The sequence below is a fragment of the Coregonus clupeaformis genome, chromosome 35 (genome assembly GCF_020615455.1).
Source record: "Coregonus clupeaformis isolate EN_2021a chromosome 35, ASM2061545v1, whole genome shotgun sequence".
Classification (NCBI taxonomy): domain Eukaryota; kingdom Metazoa; phylum Chordata; class Actinopteri; order Salmoniformes; family Salmonidae; genus Coregonus; species Coregonus clupeaformis.
In genome coordinates, this window is record NC_059226.1 from 24,991,009 (window position 1) to 25,009,225 (window position 18,217).

General features: G+C 44.7%; 1 protein-coding gene across 1 annotated transcript in view; it reads right to left on the reverse strand.

Moving 5' to 3' along the window:
* Positions 1-2,733: 2,733 nt before the first annotated feature.
* LOC121550865 (collagen alpha-1(XI) chain-like) overlaps positions 2,734-18,217 on the reverse strand; it is an 84,974-nt gene continuing 69,490 nt past the window's right edge. Inside the window, exons 50-64 of the mRNA XM_045210965.1 lie at positions 17,744-17,851; positions 17,525-17,578; positions 17,350-17,403; positions 16,587-16,640; positions 15,439-15,492; positions 15,143-15,250; positions 14,821-14,874; positions 14,444-14,659; positions 14,298-14,333; positions 13,800-13,853; positions 13,251-13,569; positions 10,595-10,707; positions 10,079-10,147; positions 4,017-4,250; positions 2,734-3,621 (exon numbers count right to left, since the gene is read on the reverse strand). Of these exons, the coding sequence (XP_045066900.1) occupies positions 3,475-3,621; positions 4,017-4,250; positions 10,079-10,147; positions 10,595-10,707; positions 13,251-13,569; positions 13,800-13,853; positions 14,298-14,333; positions 14,444-14,659; positions 14,821-14,874; positions 15,143-15,250; positions 15,439-15,492; positions 16,587-16,640; positions 17,350-17,403; positions 17,525-17,578; positions 17,744-17,851 (1,674 nt within the window). The 3' untranslated portion in view covers positions 2,734-3,474. The remainder of the gene's footprint in view (positions 3,622-4,016; positions 4,251-10,078; positions 10,148-10,594; positions 10,708-13,250; positions 13,570-13,799; positions 13,854-14,297; positions 14,334-14,443; positions 14,660-14,820; positions 14,875-15,142; positions 15,251-15,438; positions 15,493-16,586; positions 16,641-17,349; positions 17,404-17,524; positions 17,579-17,743; positions 17,852-18,217) is intronic.

The following is an 18,217-nucleotide window of genomic DNA, read 5'->3' on the forward strand; positions in this document are numbered from 1 at the left end:
ATTCATTCTGCCCAGATTCAACAGCATAGAGATTCATTCTACCCAGATCCTACAGCATAGTGATTCATTCTACCCAGATCCTACAGCCTAGTGATTCATTCTACCCAGATCCTACAGCATAGTGATTCATTCTACCCAGATCCTACAGCATAGTGATTCATTCTACCCAGATTCTACAGCCTAGTGATTCATTCTACCCAGATCCTACAGCCTAGTGATTCATTCTACCCAGATCCTACAGCATAGTGTGTGCTCTGCTCGAGAGAGAAACATGTATATTAGCCTATCGATGGTCATGATGCACTTTGCTTGATCATTATTCTGAGGCAGCAGCTAGGTCTGACCTTTCCCAGCCAGGAGCTTACACTGTGGTTAAAATTCAATTGAGTTGAAGAGAGCAGAAAGGAGAGAAATGTACTGTAACCTTTATTCTGCATTGACGCTAACCTTGAGGACTAGTCCCCATAGACGGCTGGTGGCCTTGCTTTTTGGGTATGTGAGAGAACGTGTGTGTGTGTGTGAGAGAGAGAGAGAGAGAGAGAGAGAGGAGAGAGAGAGAGAGAGAGAGAGAGAGAGAGAGAGAGCGAGAGAGTATATATTATGTCTGAATAAAGGTGAGAGGAGAGCCAGCAAGAGGAAGATGTGACAGTGTGTTTTTTCAGCCAACCAGACAGTGTTATAGCAAGAGCCAACAATACGGCAGTGTCTGTTCTGTGTATCCTCCTCTCTGCCTCTCTCCCTCTCCCTCTCCTCTCTGCCTCTCTCCCTCTCCCTCTCTGCCTCTCTCCCTCTCCCTCTCTGCCTCTCTCCCTCTCCCTCTCTGCCCTCTCTCCCTCCCTCTCTGCCTCTCTCCCTCTCCCTCTCTCCCTCTCCCTCTCCCTCTCTGCCTCTCCCTCTCTGCCTCTCTCCCACTCCCTCTCCCTCTCTGCCTCTCTCCCTCTCCCTCTCTTCCCTCTCTCCCTCTCCCTCTCCCTCCCCCTCTCTGCCATCTCTCCCTCTCCCTCTCCCTCTCTGCCTCTCTGCCCTCTCTCTCTCACACCACACTGGACAGTTCTGGGCAAATCTCAATGGCTGTTTTCCTTATCCAGAACTGTTTCATTACCACTCTCCTCCTTCCCTCCCTCCCAGGCTAGCATCTCTCCTCTGTTTCCCTCTGGAGGAATGAAACACCAGCTAATTGAAATAAATGAACTGGGAATCCAATCAGAGTTGATTACATATGCTGTGGTGGGATGTTGATTGCAGGCTCATTGAGTGAATGTTGCAGAACTAGGCGATAATGAAGAGACTTGTTTGTCTATTACACTGAGTGGTGAGAGTCCGATACAAACTACTCTCTCTCTCTGCCCCTCTCCCAGATACAGCCTAGAGTCTTTTTAACATCGTTTTTTTTTTATTCACTCATCACTTTTCACAAACACATTATTCATACTCAAGTCCTTAGAATAACTGTACAGTATATAAAATGAGTACAACAGATACTATACACAGGGGGTGGCAGAACGGGCCTGGGAATTTTACTGTACTGAATTGTTTAAATACTAAAAGACAGTGTGAGGAGGAGTAAGCTGATAAACTGCCTGTACTGTTTATGTATACAGGCTGGGAGACCAGCCTGCAGGTTATGTTGGGGAGATGATGTAGAGATGTAAAGGCACTACGTTGTAACAACGGTTGTCTGGGGAGTTTTAATGTTTAAAGCGAAAACGTGTAACCTACCCCTAACCTACCACTGGTACTGTAACCTGACTACCATACAGCAGGTTAGTGTGTGTACTGTAGTGTACAGTACAACAGTACGATATGATACTCCCTGGCTCTGAGAGCATTCCTTACCCATCATGCACGGCTTTTGGAGCACCAATAATTGCACCCTTTCTCCCTCATCCTGCCTCAAGACACACAACAACACAAACGTAGGTGACACAAAACAAAAACATTTTCTTTAGCACCACACATTATAACAAAATACATCATAAAAATTACAACACATATAAAACAAATAAACAAATACATGACTGAGGTGGAGAACAGGACACTGGATAATAATGGTACTTTTTAAAAGATGCTTGAAAACAAAGACATGTGAAATGCTCCTTGATGTAACAGACAAATGGAGGACTGGAGAAAACACAGTTTATATCCTCTTTAAGAACAACATGCTCTGAAACTCATCCTCGGGCTGAAACAGCTCCAGCTCAACCATTAAGGCCTGGAATACAGTATGCTTGTTTTCTGTAATAAAATGAAGGCCAAACTGACACAAATAGGCCACGAAAACATGGAAGGCCGGAAAGTCATATTATCGTCAGGCGTGCAGAGTAAATCAGTCCAATAAGGAAAGCAACCTTCTCCATTCAAGTAACCATTGGGTTCAATAGACTACTAGTAACATGGTTCTGTGTGCACTACTCAAGGTCATTCAGTAAGTAATCTGCAGTTGAAGGGTAAGCACTGAGCAAAGCTATCATTTCTATTATATGTTCAACGTTCTAACTAACACAGGGAATGTTGATAGATTAAATAGACTAGTATGGAATTGACATGCTACAGATGTAGGATCTTAATTTGATCACCCTGTTGCAGGAGAACTTTCCTGCAATGCAGGAAATATAAAACTTGGAGTGTATTTGAGGTTTAAAAAGGCTTCTGAAGTTTGACATTTCAGACTTGATTATCCATAATGGAAAATGTATCAACCCCAACAAAAATGTCCATTAATTATAATCCACATAATAATTCACATTTCTTGTTGCTGCAGGATTCTTTTCTTGCTGTAACAAACTGGCTCAAATTAAGATCCTACAACTGTAGATACTGCGGTACACCACCAGTTAACAAGAGCTGATGTCATTATACTGCAATATGATATTATCCTACTAAAATCCAGGGATACTAATGAGTATGCCAGATAGTGTCTCCTGCTGATTCCACTCCACTCTCATCATAATCCCTCAGGTAGCAACTCATCTCATCTGCATCCCAGGCCTGACAAAGACGGTGCCACTCAACTGACCCATACCACAGATGACAGGCTAACCACATGTCTCAACATGGGAGGGATCTGCCTGTCTTTTTAAATTGGTTGTTGTCAAGTGGAACAAGAGACTACTTCTAGTGAATATAATTACAGCACACTCAAAAGGTGAGCAAAGGAAATAATTACGATGAAGAAAAAACACTATAAATTAAATATATCTAATTGGATGAATTCCCTTTGATAAATGTGCTTCGTTCCTCCTTGCCTTTGCTCCTCTACTCGCCAATGGTTGTTATTTTCACGGAAACAATGAAACCTCACGTCCCATTGACTGTTTGAGAGTCTTATAACATATGCCACAAACCCACCACATATATGAACATATAATAATAAATATTGTGTGTGGAAACAACAGTGAAGTCCAGTTTCTTTCATTGGTAAGTTGTTGTGCAGGTCAGGTCCGGTCATTCCTTGGTTGGTTGAGACAATGTTAGTTAACCGTTGTAACATACTGGTCCCACGTGGAAGCCAAACTTTTGGTTGCCGTTTCCAAAGTCCGAGGGGGCCACGTCTATAACTGGCAGCAGCTCTGCTCTGGGGGAGTCGATCTCCAGGACTGTCCGCTCCTGACCCTTACGGAGCTACACCAGAGACAAACAAAAAGACAGCAGAGTTGAGGATCCACTGTGCCTACTAACCTGCTAGCTTTCATTCCAACTCCGATCCTATCTAACCATACTCAGATATCATATGATGAACTGATCAGATTGTGACCAGCTGCATGGCCTTATCGAATCAAACAGCAGCTGACAAAACATTGGTCAAAACATTAGCATTGGTCAAAACATCAGCATTGGTCAAAACATTAGCGTTAGTCAAAACATTAGCGTTAGTCAAAACATTAGCATTGGTCAAAACATTAGCATTGGTCAAAACATTAGCATTGGTCAAAACATCAGCATTGGTCAAAACATTAGCACCAATTACATTAATTCAGTCATTCATTCATTTTCCTTTTTCTCTGCATGGCACCTACCTGGCATCCGTCGTGTGTTGCCTGGATGAAGGGGCTCTTGGCCTGGCTCATCTCCTCGTCGTTGCTGCCCCGGAAGCGTAGGGCGTGCTGGTGGCTGCGGGTGGCGCTGTCGAACCAGCCGGCAGAGTTCTGGCAGGAGTAGGTGAAGGTCTGTCTGGCCGTGGCACTCAGCAGCTTCAGGAAGGTCAGCTGGACCACGTGGACCGGGTTCCCATCAGAGTCACTGTATTGTAACTGGTCCAGAGACACACAGCATATCAGAGTCATTGTATTGTAACTGGTCCAGAGACACACAGCATATCAGAGTCATTGTACTGGAACTGGTCCAGAGACACACAGCATGTCAGAGTCATTGTATTGGAACTGGTCCAGAGACACACAGCATATCAGAGTCATTGTATTGGAACTGGTCCAGAAACACACAGCATGTTAGAGTCATTTCATTGGAACTGGTCCAGAGACACACAGCATATCAGAGTCATTGTACTGGAACTGGTCCAGAGACACACAGCATGTCAGAGTCATTGTATTGGAACTGGTCCAGAGACACACAGCATATCAGAGTCATTGTATTGGAACTGGTCCAGAAACACACAGCATGTTAGAGTCATTGTACTGGAACTGGTCCAGAGACACACAGCATGTTAGAGTCATTGTATTGGAACTGGTCCAGAGACACACAGCATGTCAGAGTCATTGTATTGGAACTGGTCCAGAGACGCACAGCATATCAGAGTCATTGTACTGGAACTGATCCAGAGACACACAGCATGTCAGAGTCATTGTACTGGAACTGATCCAGAGACACACAGCATGTTAGAGTCACTGAATGAGAACTAGGCCAGATATGAACCACATATTAACATAGACTACATGAACCAACTAAGTTCCCATCAGAGTCACTGCATGAGAATTAGACCAGATATGAACCACATATTAACAGACCACTTGAACCAACCGGGTTCCAATCAGAGTCACTGCATGAGAAATGGACCAGGGGAAAGAAACAACTCTCAATGGGCCTCCTGAGTGGCGCAGCGGTCTAAGGCACTGTATTGCAGGGCTTGAGGCATCACTACAGACCCGGGTTCGATCCCAGGATCTGTCACAACCGGCCGTGACCGGGAATCCCATAGGGCGGCGCACAATTGGCCCAGCGTCGTCCGGGTTAGGGGAGGGTTTGGCCGGGGGGGCTTTACTTGGCTCATCGTGCTCTAGCAACTCCGTGTGGAGGCTGGGCGCCTGCAGGCTGAATTTGGTCGTCAGTTGAACGGTGTTGGCTTCCGGGTTAAGGAGCACGGTTTGGCTGGTCATGTTTCGGAGGACACATGACTCGACCTTCACCTCTCCTGAGCCCGTTGGGGAGTTGCAGCAATGAGACAAGATTGTAATTTGATATGACAACAACAACAAAATAACTCTCAATGACCATGTCAGCCACATATCAAATGTAGTAGAGCATCTGGTAAAGCACTATATAAATTCAATCTAGAATGGCTAGGGCCAGGAGTTTTTCCATGACCAAATAACCTGGGCAGGAAAACCCCTGGGCTATAGCCTAGAGGTTTTCCTGGCCACTAATGGCATTAAAGACACTGAATCCCACATAGGCCTCCAGTTTTGACTCTGTTATACAGGTTGCAGGGCAGCAGCAGTGGTTAACACAAAACCAAGCTGACAGAGTTAATGCTGGCGACAGAGCACTATATCCACCCTGGTGAACAGAGGAAGGCTAGGGTCAATTGTGTTATCATGAACCTTTTCTCTCTCTTAGAAATCTCACAACCCGAGGAGAGGAGGGGACAAAGGTTACAGTAATTTGCCTAGAGAGTCAGAATAAGAGAGTCGGAGAGAAAGAGAGAGAGTTAGTGAGAGAGAAAGAAAGAAAGAAAGAAAGAAAGAAAGAAAGAAAGAAAGAAAGAAAGAAAGAAAGAAAGAAAGAAAGAAAGAAAGAAAGAAAGAAAGAAAGAAAGAAAGAAAGAAAAGGACACAATGGCGTGGGTGTGAAAGAGTCAGTGAGAGGCATTGGGCTGGCAGAGAAGTGATTATCTCTCTGTGTTAAGGGATGTCGGGTCAGGTGCACATGAAAGGCCAGTGCTCAAAGCTCTGAATGCTCTTCAATGAGACCCCACTGCTGCCAATAGCTCTGTGTGACTCACTCACTACTGCAAGCAGAGAACACAAATACAGTTGAAGTCGGAAGTTTACATACACCTTAGCCAAATACTTATAAACTCAGTTTTTCACAATTTAATCCTAGTAAAAATTCCCTGTCTTAGGTCAGTTAGGATCACCACTTTATTTTAAGAATGTGAAATGTCAGAATAATAGTAGAGAGAATTATTTCTTTCAGCTTTTATTTCTTTCATCACATTCCCAGTGAGTCAGACGTTTACATACACTCAATTAGTATTTGGTACCATTGCTTTAAATTGTTTAACTTGGGTCAAATGTTTCGGGTAGCCTTCCACAAGCTTCCCACAATAAGTTGGGTGAATTTTGGCCCATTACTCCTGACAGAGCTGGTGTAACTGAATCAGGTTTGTAGGCCTCCTTGCTCGCACACGCTTTTTCAGTTCTGCCCACACATTTTCTATTGGATTGAGGTCAGGGCTTTTTGATGGCCACTCCAATACCTTGACTTTGTTGTCCTTAAGCCAATTTGCCACAACTTTGGAAGTATGCTTGGGGTCATTGTCCATTTGGAAGACCCATTTGCGACCAAACTTTAACGTCCTGACTGATGTCTTGAGATGTTGCTTCAATATATCCACATAATTTTCCTTCCTCATGATGACATCTATTTTGTAAAGTGCACCAGTCCCTCCTGCAGCAAAGCACCACCACAGCATGATGTTGCCAACCCAGTGCTTCACGGTTGGGATGGTGTTCTTCGTCTTGCAAGCACCCCCTTTTTCCTCCAAACATAACGATGGTCATTATGGCCAGAGGACATTTCTCCAAAAAGTACGATCCCATGTGCAGTTGCAAACCGTAGTCTGGCTTTTTTATGGCGGTTTTGGAGCAGTGGCTTCTTCCTTGCTGAGCGGCCTTTCAGGTTATGTCGATATAGGACTTGTTTTACAGTGGATATAGATACTTTTGTACCTGTTTCCTCCAGCATCTTCACAAGGTCCTTTGCTGTTGTTCTGGAATTGATTTGCACTTTTCGCACTAAAGTACGTTCATCTCTAGGAGACAGAACGCGTCTCCTTCCTGAGCGGTATGACGGCTGCGTGGTCCCATGGTGTTTATACTTGCTTACTATGGTTTGTACAGATGAATGTGGTACCTTCAGGCGTTTGGAAATTGCTCCCAAGGATGAACCAAACTTGTGGAGGTCTACAATTCTTTTTCTGAGGTCTTGGCTGATTTCTTTTGATTTTGATGTCAAGCAAAGAGGCACTGAGTTTGAAGGTAGGCCTTGAAATACATCCACAGGTACACCTCCAATTGTCTCAAATTATGTCAATTAGCCTATCAGAAGCTTCTAAAGCCATGACATCATTTTCTGGAATTTTCCAAGCTGTTTAAAGGTACCGTCAACTTAGTGTATGTAAACTTTTGACCTACTGGAATTGTGATACAGTGAATTATGGAGTGGTTGAAAAACGAGTTTTAATGACTCCAACCTAAGTGTAGATACATTTCCGACTTCAACTGTATCATACATGGGCACATACAGTACCAGTCAAAAGTTTGGACACACCTACTCATTCAAGGGTTTTTCTTTATTCTTACTATTTTCTACATTGTAGAATAATAGTGAAGACATCAAAACTATGAAATAACACATATGGAATCATGTAGTAACCAAAAAAGTGTTAAACAAATCTAAATATATTGTATATTTGAGATTCTTCAAAGTAGCCACCCTTTGCCTTGATGACAGCTTTGCACACTTTTGGTATTCTCTCAACCTGCTTCATGAGGTAGTATGGTATTATTTATGTATCATTAAGGCAAAAGTAGGGAGAGGTCAAAGGTAAAATAATAATATTAGTAATAAACATGATTATGTTTAAATGAATGTATGTGCTCTGTCGCAGGGGCTCTCAAACTGTGGCCATGGGCTTGTTATAGACACATGGTATGCATTACCGTAGTTCTTTTTTAAGAAGGGGCCTAAGCCACGCAGCCAATAGAATGATAGAATGAGAGGCTTCATATAGAAAAAAGCATTCATGACCTTTTGGAGTGGACATTGTGTGACAGCTGGACGTTGAAAAAGAAGGGTGGGGCAGAACTAAAAAAAGTTAGGAATGTACGCATGTTTTTTTTCATCTGTGTGTATATAAGAGATCTCTAAGCCAGAGAGAGACAGTTGTTCCATGGGGCAAACTCGGCTTTGTTTTGCAATAAAGTCTAATTCTTGAATTCACAAGCTCCGGTGTCTTGAGAGATATTTTTGAGTTGATTATCTATTAGTCAAATATTTCTACCACGACAGTAGTCACCTGGAATGCATTTCAATTAACAGGTGTACCTTGTTAAAAGTTAATTTGTGGATTTTTTTTCCTTCTTAATGTGTTTGAGCCAATCAGTTGTGTTGTGACAAGGTAGGGTTGGTATACAGAAGATAGCCCTATTTGGTCAAATACCAAGTCCATATTATGGCAAGAACAGCTCAAATAAGCAAAGAGAAACGACAGTCCATCATTACTTTAAGACATGAAGGTCAGTCAATGCGGAACATTTCAAGAACTTTAAAAGTTTCTTCAAGTGCAGTTGCAAAAACCATCAAGTGCTATTTCCCTCATTAAAATGCAAATCAATTTATAACATTTTTGACATGCGTTTTTCTGGATTTTTTTGTTGTTATTCTGTCTCTCACTGTTCAAATAAACCTACCATTAAAATTATAGACTGATCATTTCTTTGTCAGTGGGCAAACGCACAAAATCAGCAGGGGATCAAATACTTTTTCCTTCACTGTATGATGAAACTGGCTCTCATGAGGACCGCCACAGGAAAGCAAGACCCGGAGTTACCTCTGCTGCAGAGGATAAGTTCATTAGAATAACTGCACCTCAGATTGCAGCCCAAATAAAAAAGTAACAGACACATCTCAACATCAACTGTTCAGAGGAGACTGCGTGAATCAGGCCTTCATGGTCGAATTGCTGCAAAGAAACCACTACTAAAGGACATCATTAAGAAGAAGAGACTTGCTTGGGCCAAGAAACACGAGCAATGGACATTAGACCGGTGGAAATCTGTCCTTTGGTTGATGAGTCCAAATTTGAGATTTTTGGTTCCAACCGCCGTGTCTTTGTGAGACGCAGAGTAGGTGAACGGATGATCTCCGCATGTGTGGTTCCCACCGTGAAGCATGGAAGAGGAGATGTGATGGTGTGGAGGTGCTTTGCTGGTGACACTGTCTGTGATTTATTTAGAATTCAAAGCACACTTAACCAGCATGGCTACCACAGCATTCTGCAGCGATACGCCATCCCATCTGGTTTGCGCTTAGTGGGACTATCATTTGTTTTTCAACAGGACAGTGACCCAAAACAGACCTTGAGTGTGTAAGGGCTATTTGACCAAGAAGGAGAGTGATTGAGTGCTGCATCAGGAAAAGCAGCCAACGAGTGCTCAGCATATGTGGGAACTCCTTCAAGACTGTTGGAAAAGCATTCCAGGTGAAGCTGGTTGAGAGAATGCCAAGAGTGTGCAAAGCTGTCATCAAGGCAAAGGGTGGCTACTTTGAAGAATCTCAAATATAAAATATATTTTGATATGTTTAACACTTTTTTGGTTACTACCTGATTCCATATGTGTTATTTCTTAGTTTTGATGTCTTCACTATTATTCTACAATGTAGAAAATAGTAAAAATAAAGAAAAACCCTTGAATGAGTAGGTGTGTCCAAACTTTTGACTGGTACTGTACATTAACACTCAATTAGACAGTGGGTTCAATCACGCACATGCTCACACACATACACATCTACTCAATTATACACATGATTATTATTCAAATGCACTCCATCTAAATTAATACAATCTAGCTGGTGTTTGGAAACACTTAAATGAATGGCAGCAGTTGAAAGTGGTCAGTACCTGTTTGCCTTTCCTGTATTGGCTGAACCAGTTTCCTGGCTTCTCTTTGTTCCAGGCTGCTAGCTTCACCTGTTCACAAGAATAGAGAAGGGAACAAGGAATCTCTGTAACACAGGCTTCTGAGGATGTACAGATCTGCTATCTTAATTTGATCACTCTTGTTTCGGATCATTTTCCTGCATAGCAGGAAATACAAATTGTAGTGTATTCAAGGTCTTTAAATGCTTCTAACGTTTGTAATTTCCACTTTAAAATGTCAGACTTGATTTGCCGTAATGAAAAATGTAACCAAAAAATTATTAACCCCTAAAAAATGTCCATTAATTATAATCCACATAATAATTCACATTTCCTGTTGCTGCTGGATTATTTTCCTGCTGTGAAAAATAGGGTAAAATCAAGATAGCGCTTCTGTAAAACACCAGTTGGTCTGAGGCCAGTGAATATGTACTGTACACTAATACAGTGTTCTAGTTAGGTTGATGTGAGCAGACATCAAGGTAGTTTGAGACTCACAGTTTCAATCCTCTTGTCAGGGTAGAGACAGGTCTCTCCCTCAGCGGTGAAGTTACAGAAGACCTTGATGGCGTCCCTGTGACAGCCCTGGTTGGGATCGATCCAGTAGTCACCTGGGACAGGGACGGAGACAGAGACAGGGGTGTCATTTCAATACGGGACAGCAGATCAGGCAAGAGAAAGGGCTATTTGAGGATCTGGTGGCTCATTTGCACAATCAAATACAGTGCCTATAGAACGTCTACACCCCCCTTGGATTTCTTTAGATTTTATTGTGTTACAAAGTGGGATTAAAATGAATTTAATTGTCATTTTTTTGTCAACGATCTACACAAAATCCTCTGTAATGTCAAAGTGGAAGAAAAATGATTTATATATATTTTTTTAAATAATGAAAAATAAAACACTAATATACCTTGATTAGATAAATATTCAAACCTCAGAATCAATACGTGTTACAGTATAAACACCTTTGGCAGTGATTACAGCTGTGAGTCCTCTTGGGTAAGTCTCATATGAGCCTTGCACACTTGTATTGTGCAATATTTGCCCATTATTCTTTTCTAAATTCTTCAAGCTCTTTCAAGGTGTTGGGGATCATGGCTAGACAGCAATTTTCAAGTCTTGCCATATATTTTCAAGCAGATTTAAGTCAAACTGTAACTTGGCCACTCAGGAGCATTCACTGTCTTCTTGCTAAGCAACTCCAGTGTAGATTTGGCTTTGTGTTCTAGGTTATTGTCCTGCTGAAAGGTGAATTCCTCTCCCAGTGTCTGGTGTAAAGCAGACTGAAGCAGGTTTTCTTCTAGGATTTTGGCTGTGCTTCATCCCTTTTCTTTTTATCCTGAAAAACTCCCCTGTCTTTGCCGATGTTAAGCATACCCATACCATGTTGCAGCCACCACCATGCTTGAAAATAAAGAGGCAGTTACTCAGTGATGTGTTGTGTTGGATTTTCCCCAAACATAAGGCTTTGCGCATTTAGGCCAAAAAGTGTATTCCTTTGCTGTGTTTTTTTGCTGTATTACTTTAGTGTCTTGGAATATTTGCGTCGAGGCACAGATCTGGGGAAGGGTCCCAAAAAATGTCTGCAGCATTGAAGGTCCCCAAGAAAACAGTGGCTTCCATCATTCCATCATAAGAAGTTAGGAACCACCAAGACTCTTCCTAGAGCTGGCTGCCCGGCCAAACTGAGCAATCGGGGGAGAAGGGCCTTGGTCAGGGAGGTCCCCAAGAACCCAATGGTCACTCTGACAGAGCTCCAGAGTTCCTCTGTGGAGATGGGAGAACCTTCCAGAAGGACAACCATCTCTGCAGCACTCCACCAATCAGGCCTTTATGGTAGAGTGGCCAGATGGAAGCCACTCCTCAGTAAAAGGCACATGACAGCCCGCTTGGAGTTTGCCAAAAGGCACCTAAAGGACTCAGACCATGAGAAACAAGATTCTCTGGTCTGATGAAACCAAGATTGAACTATTTGGCCTGAATGCCAAGTGTCACGTCTGGAGGAAACTTGGCATCATCCCTACGGTGAAGCATGGCATGGTGGTGGCAGCACCATGCTGTGGGGATGATTTTCAGCGGCATGGACTGGGAGACTAGTCAGGATCGAGGGAAAGATGAACGGAGCAAAGTACAGCGAGATCCTTGATGAAAACCTGGTCTAGAGCGCTCAGGACCTCGGACTGAGGCGAAGGTTCACCTTCCAACAGGACAACAACCCTAAGCACACAGCCAAGACAATGCAGGATTGGCTTCGGGACAAGTCTCTGAATGTCCTTGAGTGGCCTAGCCAGAGCCCGGACTTGAACTCAATCAAACATCTCTGGAGAGACCTGAAAATAGCTGTAAAGCGACGCTCCCCATCCAACCTGACAGAGCTTGAGAGGATCAGCAGAGAAGAATGGGAGAAACTCAACAAATACAGGTGTGCCAAGCTTGTAGCGTCATACCCAAGAAGACTCGAGGCTGTAATTGCTGCCAAAGGTGCTTCAACAAAGTACTGAGTAAAGGGTCTGAATACTTATGTAAATGTGATGTTTTTGCTTTGTTATTACTTGGTGTTGTGTGTAGATTGATTTTAGAATAAGGCTGTAACGTAACAAAATGTGGAAAAGGTCAAGGGGTCTGAATATTTTCCGAATGCACTATACATTATCCATAGCATAATTATTAACTTGACCATGCTTAAAGATATATTCAATGTCTGATTTGTTATTGTTACCCATCTACCAATCACTGTCCTTCTTTATGAGGCTTTCGAAAAGCTCCCTGGTCTTTGTAGTTTCATCTGTGCTTGAAATTCAATACTTGACTGAGGGACCTTACAGATAGATGTTGTATGTATGGGGGACAGAGGGAGAGGTAGTCATTCAAAAATCATGTCAACTCCTATTATTTCACACAGACTGAGTCCATGTAACTTATTATGTGATTTGTTAAGCCAAATTTGACCTCTGAACTAATTTAGGCTTGCCTAAACAAAGGGGGTGAATACTTATGCAACGACTATATTTTATTTATATATATTTTTTGAAAGTTCAAGGGGGTGTAGACTTTCTATAGGCACTGTACATGTTCACATCAATATGAGTGCCAATGCAGGGTGATGAGGGGGCATATGTGTGATACGAGGGTGATGAGGTGATGTGCTGACCATCTTTGTAGTCAGGCTGGATCATCATGAGCTCCTTGCAGGTGCGGGCGGGGCTCTCAAAGGTCCCCAGGGGCTTCCTCATCAGCTCCACCTCTGTCTTCATGGAGGTGAGGGAGGCAAACACCTCCTCCATGCCCTCTGCCTCCTCCAGCACGGGTTGGTCTGCCTGCAGGAACTCCTCCTCCTCCAGATCCATCTTCATCTCCACCTCCTCGTAGGGAGCTGCAACTCCTTGCACCATCCTAGAGTGCCTCTTCCTCTTCCTCCGGCCCTCGTGGTCTCTGATGGGCAGCGGCTGGACCATAGTGGCAGGTGGACCCTGGAGGGAAGGAACACAAGTGGAAGATAGATAGATGACAAGAAATAACGGTGACTGGGAGAGGCAGAAAGAAAGAGAGAAAAATGCGGGGAAGGAGAGGCATGGAGGTGTGTGTGGTTGAACAACAACAGGTGATGAGAAGGAAAAGAGGGGACGGAGAGAAACAGAAAGAGAAAGATGGGGTGGATAAGAAGTGTGGAGGTAGGGAGGTGTGTGTGTGGAGGACTTACAGGGGGACCGGGAGATCCGGCGGGTCCAGTGTCTCCTTGGGGTCCGATGGCGCCCTGCAGAAAAGAGTGGAACAAAATCCTGCTTCAATCATCCGGTCACCTGGAGCGACTCTCACACCAGTTTGCCAAATCCCTCTTTGATCCTGGCAGATATGGTTCTAGGGTTTATAGGATTATCCAGCTCTGTGCATCAGCAGTCTGTGGCCAAAGCCCCTGCTCTCTAGATGACACACTATGGTACTTCTCATAACATCACACCGCACCACTAAATCCTATTAAAATACACTGTACCCACAGGAACAATACATCACTGTATGGGCACGCTTTTAAGGCCAAAATACATTTAAAAACACATGTAGAAAATTAGGCTGAACGATGGTTAATTTGGCGAGACAACGGCTTGTCTGGCAGCATATACTCCTGGCAGCTGCTAGCTATAGGCAGGTGTGTAAGGAGAGGAATGACAATGTGGAGATACAGTCAGATGACTTGACTCACCAGGTCTCCCTTGGATCCTCTCTCACCAACTGCACCCTAACAGGGAAAGAGAGGTCATTTTGAAATAGGAACAGTAATAGCAGAGTAAAGCAAAGACAACTATGAAGAGTTGAGTGGGGTGGGGGGACGGAGGAGGGGGCACTTACAGAAAGTCCAGGGGGTCCTGGGGGGCCGGTAGGGCCAGGGAGGCCACCCTTACCCCCGTCTCCTTTCGTTCCTTGTGTGCCCTGATTTCCGGGCAGGCCTCTGTCTCCCTTCTCTCCTAGCTCTCCTGGAGGTCCGATCAGACCGATCAGACCACCATGACCCTTGTCTCCCTTCCTGCCTGGGTCTCCGTTCAAACCTGGCAGTCCTGGGGGGCCCTGGGAACAACACAAGATCACATTTACACTACATGGTTACACATGGGTGAAACGTAATTGACGTACAGTATCACTGGAATTGACCGTATGTTATGTGAAAGAGGGGCAATAACAGTACAGTAGGTTGACATATGAACATGTATTAAGCGTGGGGGTCTTACCATGGGTCCAGGGGGTCCCGTCTGGCCTGGGGGGCCGTTTAACCCTTGCTCTCCCTGCAAATAAAAACACAGATAGGGGTTAATAAATTAGTGAAGGATCCAGCAATGACTGGGGTTACTGAAGGTCATATGAAAATATGTCCCCAAGCCTTGTTGCTGGTTGTACTGAGATGCACCATGCATGTTGATAGTAAACCAATGACAGTTTATACTAAACAAATTAGGGAGAAATCATCAGTGGAGCAGCCAGACCCACAGGCTACAGTAGAGGGAGATGTCTGTTTGAGTTAGAGTAAGGAGAGGAGAGGAGAGAGGGACTCACCCCGGGGCCTGGGATCCCTCGGAGGCCCTCTGGGCCAGGCTTCCCTGAATGTCCCTGGGGCCCCACTGGCCCTTTCCTCCCCACCAGACCCTCAGCCCCATTGGCCCCCTAAAGGAAGGAAAGAGGGGGAGAGAATGAAAGGGTGATGAGGAAAACAAAACGGAGGAAAACTGACATGTGTGGTGTACTGTATGATCGTTGAATACAATGTAGTAGTAGCCTTTTATTTTAGGGGAACTTTTTTTTCATATTTCATTAATGAGTTGAGTGTTGTTGAGTGTTCCACACTTCCTTACCTTTGCTCCCTTCATTCCTTGTTTCCCTTCTTTTCCAGCAGCTCCCAAGTGGCCCTAGTGAGAGAGAGAGAGAGAGAGAGAGAGAGAGAGAGAGAGAGAGAGAGAGAGGGGGGGCGAGAGAGAGAGAGGGAGGAAGGGAGGGAGAGAGAGAGAAGGCAAGAGAGAGAGAGAGAGAGAGAGAGAGAGAGGGAGAGATAAAGAGAGCGAGAGAGATAGAGAGAGAGAGAAAGAGAGAGGGCGAGAGAGAGGGCGAGAGAGAGAGGGGGGTAGGGAGAGAGTGAGAGAGAGAGAAGGTGAGAGAGAGAGAGAGAGAGAGAGAGAGAGAGAGAGAGAGAGAGAGAGAGAGAGAGAGAGAGAGAGAGAGAGAGAGAGAGAGAGAGAGAGAGAGAAAGAGAGCGAGAGCGCGGGGGAGGGAGAGAGAGTGAGAGAGAAAGAGAGAGGGCGAGAGAGAGAGAGAGAGATAAAGAGAGCGAGAGAGAGAGAGAGAGAGAGGGCGAGAGAGAGAGGGAGAGAGAGAGAGTGAGAAGGCGAGAGAGAAAGAGAGCGAGACATTTTTTTAGTGATCCAATTGACATTTTAGTCATTTAGCAGACGCTCTTATCCAGAGCGACTTACAATTAGTGAGTGCATAAATTTTTCATACTGGCCCCCCGTGGGAAACGAACCCACAACCCATGCTCTACCAACTAAGCTACAGGAGGGCCAAGGGAGGGTGAGAGAGAGAGAAGGCGAGAGAGAGAGAGAGAGAGAGAGAGAGAGAGAGAGAGAGAGAGAGAGAGACCCAAGGACGCTGGTAGACAGGCCGCGCAGGGTGGATGGACAGTACGTGCTCTGACTAGCAGCAGCCTAAACCTCCCAGCCAGCCACACAGACAGAGAGAGAGAGAGAGAGAGAGAGAGAGAGAGAGAGAGAGGTCGGGGAACATGAGGACAGAGTTTCAGCTGCTGGGGACAATACCCGAGTGCTTAAAAGCCTTACACTGCTTTTGTTCTCCTAAAACGGATAGAGGTCAATAAAATCCCTGAAGATATTTGAGTTTGTAGAAATATAAAATAATAAACATACACACTCAAAGGCATGCATGCAAGCCCCACACACACTCTCTCTCTCTCTCTCTCACACACACACACACACAGATCAACACTCACCCTTCTCCCGGGGGGGCCTGAAGGGCCTGGTTCTCCAGAGGCTCCTGGGGGTCCCTGAGGACAGCAGAACAAAGGGTTAGAGTTTAAACACAACCACACACAGTCTCAAAGACAACCACACAGTCTCAAAGACAACCACACACTCTCAAAGACAACAACCACAGTCTCAAAGACAACAACCACAGTCTCAAAGACAACCACACAGTCTCAAAGACAACAACCACACACAGTCTCAAAGACAACAACCACATACAGTCTCAAAGACAACAATCACACACAGTCTCAAAGACAACAATCACACACAGTCTCAAAGACAACAATCACACACAGTCTCAAAGACAACAATCACACACAGTCTCAAAGACAACAATCACACACAGTCTCAAAGACAACAACCACACACAGTCGCAAAGACAACAACCACACAGTCTCAAAGACAACAATCACACACAGTCTCAAAGACAACAATCACACAAAGTCACAAAGACAACAATCACACACAGTCTCAAAGACAACAATCACACATAGTCTCAAAGACAACAACCACACAGTCTCAAAGACACAGCGAAGAAAGCACAGAATATCCATGAATAAGTCAAGCCTCTCTGTATGTGACAAAGTACAAAGCCAATACTACAGCTTTGGTATGCATACACTTTATGTATGTAATACTGTTGAATGAGCTCAGAGAACATACACAGCTATACATGTTTATGCTGTACATATGAACTCCTGTATGATGTAAATGCTGTACTGTACTTACGGCATTCCCAGGATCACCATTGTCTCCCTTTGCTCCCGGTCCACCATCAACTCCCTGTTCCAACCAGAAACACACATTAAGAGGAGGAACAGAAGCATCTATCAATATTAGAAATGCAATTCAAAAACAGTACAAGGGGTTTTGTATTACTTGGTTCTACAGGTGTGGTACTCACATTGATCCCTACTTCTCCAGGGGGTCCAGAATCTCCTGGGAATCCAATGGGGCCCTACAGAGGACCGGGAGTTACCAATGACTGTTAGTTAGAGTAGCATCGCATAAGATTAATCTAATGCATTGGTCTACCACGAACTCAAGTACCAGTTAGTAGAAGATGAGTGGCCTAAAGGACTAGTAACTAGCAGATGAGTGGCCTACATAGAGATCTACTCACAGGGTTTCCTTTGGGTCCGTCCTCCCCTGGCATGCCTCTGATTCCTGCAGGTCCTGCTGCTCCGGAGGGGCCAGAGTCACCCTTCTCCCCCAGCTCCCCTTTACCACCCTGGGGACACCACACAATCATACAGTTAGTGGTTGAGACAGAGAGAGGGAGAGAGAGGGGGGGGAAGAGAGAGAGGGGGTAGAGAGAGAGAGAGATGGGAGAGAGAGAGAGAGAGAGAGAGAGAGCGGAGAGAGAGAGAGAGAGAGAGAGAGAGAGAGAGAGAGAGAGAGCAAGAGAGGGGAGAGAGAGAGAGAGAGAGCAAGAGAGGGGAGAGAGAGACAGGGGAGAGAGAGGAGAGAGAGAGAGAGAGAGAGAGAGGAGAGAGGGAGAGAGAGAGAGAGAGGGGGGAGAGAAATAGAGAGGGGAGAGAGAGAGAGCGAGAGAGCGGAGAGAGAGAGAGAGAGAGAGAGAGAGAGAGAGAGAGAG